Below are 8117 nucleotides of genomic sequence, written 5' to 3'. Positions count from 1 at the left end.
ACCTGGGTTCTAGCGTCTCCTGGGTTATAGTGCACCTGGGTTATAGCGTCATCTGTGTTATAGCGTCATCTGGGTTATAGCGTCATCTGGGTTATAGCGTCACCTGGATTATAGCGTCTCCTGGGTTATAGTGTCATCTGGTTTATAGCGTCACCTGGGTTATAGCGTCATCTGGGTTATAGTGTCATCTGGGTTATAGCGTCACCTGGGTTATAGCATCATCTGTGTTATAGCGCATCTGGGTTACAGCGTCATCTGTGTTATAGCGTCATCTGTGTTATAGCCTCACTTGGGTTATAGCGTCATCTGGGTTATAGCCTCACCTTGGTTATAGCATCACCTGGGTTATAGTGTCACCTGGGTTATCGCGTCACCTGGGTTATAGCGTCATCTGGGTTATAGCGTTTCCTGGGTTATAGCGTCACCTGGGTTATAGTGTCACCTGGTTTATACCGTTATCTGGCTTATAGCATCTCCTGTGTTATAGCGTTATCTGGGTTATAGCGTCATCTTGGTTATAGCGCCTCCTGGGTTATAGCGTCCTCTGGGTTATAGCGTCACCTGGGTTATAGCGTCATCTGGGTTATAGCGTCACCTGGGTTATAGCGCATCTGGGTTATAGCGTCATCTGGGTTATCGCGCATCTGGGTTATAGCGTCATCTGGGTTATAGTGTCACCTGGGTTATAGCGTCATCTGGGTTTTCGCGTCTCCTGGGTTATAGCGTCATCTGGGTTATAGCGTCATCTGGGTTATAGCGTCACCTGGGTTATAGCATTCTCTGGGTTATAGCGTCTCCTGGGTTATAACGTCATCTGGGTTATAGTGTCATCTGGGTTATAGTGTCATCTGTGTTATAGCGTCTCCTGAGTTTTAGCGTCATCTGTGTTATAGCGTCTCCTGCGTTATAGCGTCACCTGGGTTATAGTGTCATCTGGGTTATAGTGTCATCTGGGTTTTAGCGTCACCTGGGTTATAGCGTCATCTGGGTTATAGCGTCACCTGGGTTATAGCGTCTCCTGGGTTATAGCGTCACTTGGGTTATAGCGTTATCTGGGTTATAGCATCGTCTGGGTTATATCGTTATCTGGGTTATAGCATCATCTGGGTTATAGCGTCTCCTGGGTTATAGCGTCACATGGGTTATAGCGTCTCCTGGGTTATAGCGTTACCTGGGTTATAGCGTCACCTGGGTTATAGCGTCACCTGGGTTATAACGTTATCAGGGTTATAGCGTCTCCTGGGTTATAGCGTTATCTGGGTTATAGCGTCATCTGGGTTGTACCGTCTCCTGGGTTATAGCGTCACCTTGGTTATAGCGTCATCTGGGTTATACCGTTATCTGGGTTATAGCTTCTCCTGGGTTATAGCATTATCTGGGTTATAGCGTCATCTTGGTTATAGCATCTCCTGGGTTATAGCCTCATCTGGGTTATAGCGTCATCTGGGTTATAGCGCATCTGGGTTATAGCGTCACCTGGGTTATAGCGTCATCTGGGTTATAGCGTCACCTGGGTTATAGCGTCATCTGGGTTATAGCGTCACCTGGGTTATAGCGTCACCTGGGTTATAGCGTCATCTGGGTTATAGCGTCTCCTGGGTTATAGCGTCTTCTGGGTTATAGCGCATCTGGGTTATAGCGTCACCTGGGTTATAGCGTCATCTGGGTTATAGCGTCTCCTGGGTTATAACCTCATCTGGGTTATAGCGTCATCTGGGTTATACTGTCATCTGGGTTATAGCGTCTCCTGGGTTATAGCGTCATCTGGGTTATAGCGTCTCCTGCGTTATAGCGGCACCTGGGTTATAGTGTCATCTGGGTTATAGTGTCATCTGAGTTATAACGTCATCTGGGTTTTAGCATCATCTGGGTTATAGCGTCATCTGGGTTATAGCGTCACCTGGGTTATAGCGTCATCTGGGTTATAGCGGTATCTGGGTTATAGCATCATCTGGGTTATAGCGTCACCTGGGTTATAGCATCACCTGGGTTATAGCGTTATCTGGGTTATAGCATCATCTGGGTTAAAGCGTCATCTGGGTTATAGCGTCATCTGGGTTATAGCGTCATCTGGGTTATAGCGTCACCTGGGTTATAGCGTTATCTGGGTTATAGCGTTATCTGGGTTATAGCATCATCTGGGTTATAGCCTCACCTGGGTTATACCCTCACCTGGATTATAGCGTTATCTGGGTTATAGCATCATCTGTGTTATAGCATCACCTGGGTGATAACGTCTCCTGGGTTATAGCGTCTTCTGGGTTATAGCGCATCTGGGTTATTGCGTCATCTGGGTTATAGCGTCACCTTGGTTATAGCGTCATCTCGGTTATAGAGTCACCTGGGTTATAGTGTCATCTGGGTTATAGCGTCATCTGGGTGATAGCGTCTCCTGGGTTATAGTGTCATCTGGGTTATAGCGTCACCTGGGTGATAGCGTCTCCTGGGTTATAGCGTCATCTGGGTTATAGCGCATCTGGGTTATAGCGTCATCTGGGTTATAGCGTCACCTGGGTGATAGCGTCTCCTGGGTTATAGTGTCATCTGGGTTATTGCGTCACCTGGGTGATAGCGTCTCCTGGGTTATAGCGTCATCTGGGTTATAGCGCATCTGGGTTATAGCGTCATCTGGGTTATAGCGTTACCTGGGTTCTAGCGTCTCCTGGGTTATAGTGCACCTGGGTTATAGCGTCATCTGTGTTATAGCGTCATCTGGGTTATAGCGTCATCTGGGTTATAGCGTCACCTGGATTATAGCGTCTCCTGGGTTATAGTGTCATCTGGTTTATAGCGTCACCTGGGTTATAGCGTCATCTGGGTTATAGTGTCATCTGGGTTATAGCGTCACCTGGGTTATAGCATCATCTGCGTTATAGCGCATCTGGGTTACAGCGTCATCTGTGTTATAGCGTCATCTGTGTTATAGCCTCACTTGGGTTATAGCGTCATCTGGGTTATAGCCTCACCTTGGTTATAGCATCACCTGGGTTATAGTGTCACCTGGGTTATCGCGTCACCTGGGTTATAGCGTCATCTGGGTTATAGCGCATCTGGGTTATAGCGTCATCTGGGTTATAGCGTCTTCTGGGTTATAGCGTCACTTGGGTCATAGCGTCATCTGGGTTATAGCGTCACCTTGGTTATAGCTTCACTTGGGTTATAGCGTCATCTGGGTTATAGTGTCATCTGGGTTATAGCGTCACCTTGGTTATAGCGCATCTGGGTTATAGCGTCACTTGGGTTAAAGCGTCATCTGGGTTATAGCGTCACCTTGGTTATAGCGTCATCTGGGTTATAGCGTCACTTGGGTTATAGCGTCATCTGGGTTATAGCGTCTCTTGGGTTATAGCGTCATCTGGGTTATAGCGTCACCTGGGTTATAGTGTCACCTGGGTTATAGCGTCATCTGGGTTATAGCGTCATCTGGGTTATAGCGTCACTTGGGTTATAGCGTCATCTGGGTTCTAGCGTCACTTGGGTTATAGCGTCATCTGGGTTATCGCGTCACTTGGGTTATAGCGTCATCTGGGTTATAGCGTCATCTGGGTTATAGCGTCACCTGGTCTTTCAGTCTAGTGAACTTTATTATAGGTATTTTGGACAACTAGAATACCTCTCTCTGTATTCTATGTTTGTGCACAAACTTTCAATGTCCATTGTAAAAAGTATGGTACTGGGCGTATGTTTAGTGGTTAACCATCCCTATGAAGTGGCATGTGCCTTTCATATAATTGGAGTGCTTCGTTGCTATTCTGTTACCATATAGCGCACACTACTACAGTCTAACACAATTTTCCTGAGGGGTATGTACAATTTTCTGGATTGTGGTTGCTCTCCTTTCAAGCATTCAACTTGTTTCTGGATGATATGTTTGGACTTTTAAAGTTTGCTTTTAATTCATTCATTGGCTGTGGGCATCGCTGGCTGAGCCAGCATTTATTGGCCTTGCCTAATTGCCCTTGAGAAGGTGGTGGTGAGCTGCCTTCTTGAACCAGGTACACCCACAGTGCTGTTAGGGAGGGAGTTCCAGGATTTTGACCCAGCGACAGTGAAGGAAGGGTGACATATTTCCAAGTCAGGGTGGTGTGTGGCTTGGAGGGGAACTTCCAGGTGGTGGTGTTCCCCTGTGTCCGCTGCCCTTGTCCTTCTAGGTGGTAGAGGTGTGGGTTTGGAAGGTGCTGTCTAAGGAGCTTGGTGAGTTCCTGCATTGCGTTTGTAGATGGTACACACTGCTGCTGCTGTGTGTCAGTGGTGGAGGGCGTGAATGTTTGAGGATTGGGTGCCAATCAAGTGGGCTGCTTATTGTTTGCAGGTTGTATTAATATGCCCTCAATCTCTTTTTGTGTTTACCTAAAAGATCAATTTAGTTAATTTGGTGTAGTGATCTTTATAATTTAATTGTCTGTGTGCTTCAAACAGATATTGTTGCTTATCCATAATAACTCTATTGCTCCTCATATCTGCAGGTTTGAAAATTGTCTGGATTGGTTTAAGTTCCATTGTTGCCTGCTTTTCCCTCTGATTGAGATTTGTTTGCCCTTTAATGTGGGAATTTTTTCTATTTATGATTGAATTTTCTTGATAAAATTTAGGATCTCTGGCACTATCTGGTTATTTTTTGGTGTCCATTCTGATAAGGCTGTTAACTCAATTGTTCTCTAAAGCCTCCCTAGGTTTGTTTGAATTTGCTCTTTACACTGTTTTGCAATTGGTACAAATAGTTGTCTGGTAGCACAGAATTTGAGTATTGTTAAAAAAAAGTCACATGTTGTTGAAGCCTTTCATCCTGCACTTATCAGGACATTCCCAAGAATACCAAATTGTAAAGGGAACAACAATTTATATTGCATGAGAAGAGAATGCTGATTGGTTGGCAAGTGGACTCTAATTGGTAAATGGAGAATGCACCAGTTAACTGTTATCTGACAGTTAACTGCCAAACTTTGTTTAAATTCAACCCAAACAGGTTGATTCTGATTGGTCAAGGTGTTGCCCTGGAGAATGAACAAGCAAATGGCTGTTGCCTATTTTGTTTAGTTGAAAAAGGTGCAATGTGTGTATGTGTTCTTTCTGTCTGCTAGTGCAAATAGAGATAAATCTAATAACCATTACAGAGTCATGGCAGCTGGATGACACAGATTATGATTTGAATATTGAAGAGTATGTGACAGGAAGCTGACAGGGGTGGCTCTGTTAAATAAAGATGTTATTAGTACAATTGAGAGGGTTGACCTTAGTTTAGGAAAACAGGATGTAGAAGGGGTTTAGGTAGAAGAATAGGAAGCTAGGTAAAGGTAGAGGGGTAGCACTGTTAATCAAGGATGGCATTTGCGCAATAGTGTGATTCTGTGACATTCATGATGTGTCTTGGGCAGCACAAATCAACCCATCAGAAATTTAAACTTCCCAGGCAATTACAGCGCATATGCAAATGCCAGGAGTTTCACTGGGTCCTGACACGCAACACAGTCCAGATTTCAAATAAAAACAGAAAATGCTGGATAAACTCAGCAGTCCTGGCAGCATCAGAGTTAACGTTTCGAATCCGTATGACTTCTTCAGGGCTAAAGTCCAGATTCGCTGCACTGGACATCGTGTCAGTCTATTAGTCCGCCAGCTACATGGAGACCGGCAAGAAATAGACTCGATTTTAAAAGGGTGGTTAATGCGCTTCAAACTTCCGAGTGGGAGAGACACAGCGCAGCGTTTGTTGTTATTGCTCTCCTGTACGGTGGGGGGCAGCAGCGCCACGTCCACCGAGGACCTCATGTTTACAGCGCGTGCGTGGCAGCGCTGAAGGGCTGTAATGGCGGAGAGCGGGTGAGTGGAAAGGCCGGACTTGAATCCATGGCCATCCGTTGCCGAGAGAGAGCGGTGGGTGGCCGGGCGGCGGTCGGGGATGGAGCGGGTAACCATGATGCAAGATGTGGGCTTTTTATTGCGGTGAGGGAGCAAGATACCCCTCAGGGTGGCGGGTGAGGCGGAGGACGTCACCTCCAACCAGACCGGGCGACTTGACTCGTCAACCAGCCTATTCTCAACCCACTGAGGGTGCCCCGCAGTGCCGGAGGGTCGGCGCCGGGCCGCAGTGCCGGAGGGTCGGCGCCGGGCCGCAGTGCCGGAGGGTCGGCGCCGGGCGAGCGCTGCGCTGTCGGGTGTGACATTAAACCGAACCCCCTGACCTCTCTCAGGTGGATTGAAGAGATCCCACGTCCCTGGACCAATGGTGTAAAGATTTGGGTCCCTTGCGGACGTCCCCTCGTGATTTTCCTCATGTCCCCGCTCACCGCCTCTTCCCCCGGCCCTATATCCCTTGGCCCACCGTTGATGCCTGTCTTTCTGTCACTTTGATCGTACACTCTGGGTTATCCTCTGTGCTTTTTGGCCAGTATAATGCATCTTCTTGACCAAGCTTTTCATCACCCCTCCCAATATCTCCTCTTTGGTTCAGAACCTGTTGTTTTCCTATTTGCATTTCCTGTGAGGTGATTTGAGATGAATTTATTTTAAAGGAGCTGTTTAAGAGGAAATTATCAATAAGAACGTGGAGAGTCTCTGTTGGAATGTCAATTGTAATGATCTCACTGTCTTCATCTGCCATTATATCATGGTCTATCCATTGAGTGACGGGTATTGGGTAGAGATTCCCAAGCAGTATAGAGGTAGGGCTCCACAAATCAGATAATAAAAGCTGTGGAAGTGAGCCCACGTGGACTGTTGGGGACACTGCACAAACATTTCCTGCAGAGAGGATGAGTCCTAGATTCCCTTGAGGATTGCAAGGCATTTAGATAATGTTGCAGCCTCTGAAACCATAAGTCCAGCCTGTGCCTTCAGCTCTTGTTGTTCTTCCTGTACTTTTGAATGTGCATTAATTTCAGGTTCTAGTTTTGCTGATAAACTTGCTTTGTGCGATAACTCTCTTTATATTTTTCAGGGAGAAGAGGAAACTCCCACTTGTCCCAGAGAACCTACTAAAGAAGAGAAAGGCTTACCAGGCCATAAAAGCCACACAAGCCAAGCAAGCTTTACAGGACAAGAGAAAGGTCTGGAATACTTTGAGGGCACAGTAGTTCTTGTAGTCCCTCTCTGCACCTTTGCTGCCTCCCCTCGGTGTGCCTGCCTTTCCCTTCTTGAGCTGTAATTAGGCTGCTTATACCACTGGAAACATGCCCTGTTGTTTCCCATTTGTTTCTCCATGTCTGACTAATGAGAACATCCTGTACAAGGCCCTCACTGGTGCAGCTGAAGGTTCAAAGGTCTCTTTCAGCCAGATATATTCCATGCTCTGTGGGCAGTAACTTCTTACACTAATGTTAGGTTCTCATGGAATCCTAGAAATTTCAGCACAGATGATCATTCAGCCCATTACCTCATAACCTCCCTTTTTAAAAGCTCGCCCTTTTCCCATCAATCCTATGCTCCTCTTCTCTAACAGAGCTCTCCCTTAGCCCCATTCGCCTAACACGCTTCATTTCCCAGAACTAAATCAAGCAATGCTTCTTTCCTTCTTGAACTCAAAACAGACGGATCGACATAAGAGGCTTGAGTGGCTGAATAGCTGTCCCTATGTTTTAGTCCAGATAACAATGTTCCCTGATTTTTGCACATGTGATATCTGAAGATTTTTTTTGTGGGCATCACTAGTAAGACCATTTATCTTTTATCACCCTTGGGAAGATAATGATGAACCATGCTTCCTTTTTATCCTTCTCGCCAAAATGGGTAATTTCACATTTTCACACACTAAGATCTTTGCCCACTCACTTAACCTATCTATATCTTTTATAGCTACCTTATGACCTCTTCACAACTTACTTTCCAACCTATCTGTTTCATCAGCAAATGTAGCAACCATACCTTCTGTTCCTATGTCCAAGTCATTTATATAAATTGTAAAAAATTGAACACCCAGCTCTGATCCCTACGATACACTAATCATTATGCCCTGCCAACTAGAAAATGACTCATTTATGCCTACTCTGTTTCCTGTTAGTGAGCCAATCTCCTATCCATGTTAATATGTTACCCCCTACACCATGAGCATTTATTTTCCACACAATAACCTTTGATGTGCACCTTGTCAAAAGCCTTCCGGACATCTAAATGCAGTACAT

At 45.9% G+C, this 8117-nt stretch overlaps 1 protein-coding gene across 3 annotated transcripts in view; it reads left to right on the top strand.

Annotated features, from left to right (window-relative positions):
- Positions 1-5751: 5751 nt before the first annotated feature.
- Positions 5752-8117, top strand: part of rpl7l1 (ribosomal protein L7-like 1) — a 40765-nt gene continuing 38399 nt past the window's right edge. For 2 of the 3 annotated variants that reach the window (XM_041182890.1, XM_041182888.1), the window contains exons 1-2: positions 5898-5943; positions 6938-7046. In XM_041182890.1, coding sequence (XP_041038824.1) covers positions 5900-5943; positions 6938-7046 — 153 coding nt within the window. In that variant the 5' untranslated portion in view covers positions 5898-5899. Of the gene's footprint in view, positions 5821-5897; positions 5944-6937; positions 7047-8117 lie in introns of those variants that run through there. The other variant, XM_041182889.1, reaches the window with a different exon arrangement.

The sequence above is a fragment of the Carcharodon carcharias genome, chromosome 2, assembly GCF_017639515.1.
Source record: "Carcharodon carcharias isolate sCarCar2 chromosome 2, sCarCar2.pri, whole genome shotgun sequence".
NCBI classification, from domain to species: domain Eukaryota; kingdom Metazoa; phylum Chordata; class Chondrichthyes; order Lamniformes; family Lamnidae; genus Carcharodon; species Carcharodon carcharias.
The sequence above is the reverse complement of the archived record's forward strand: the minus strand, read 5'-3'. Positions and strand labels throughout refer to the sequence as shown.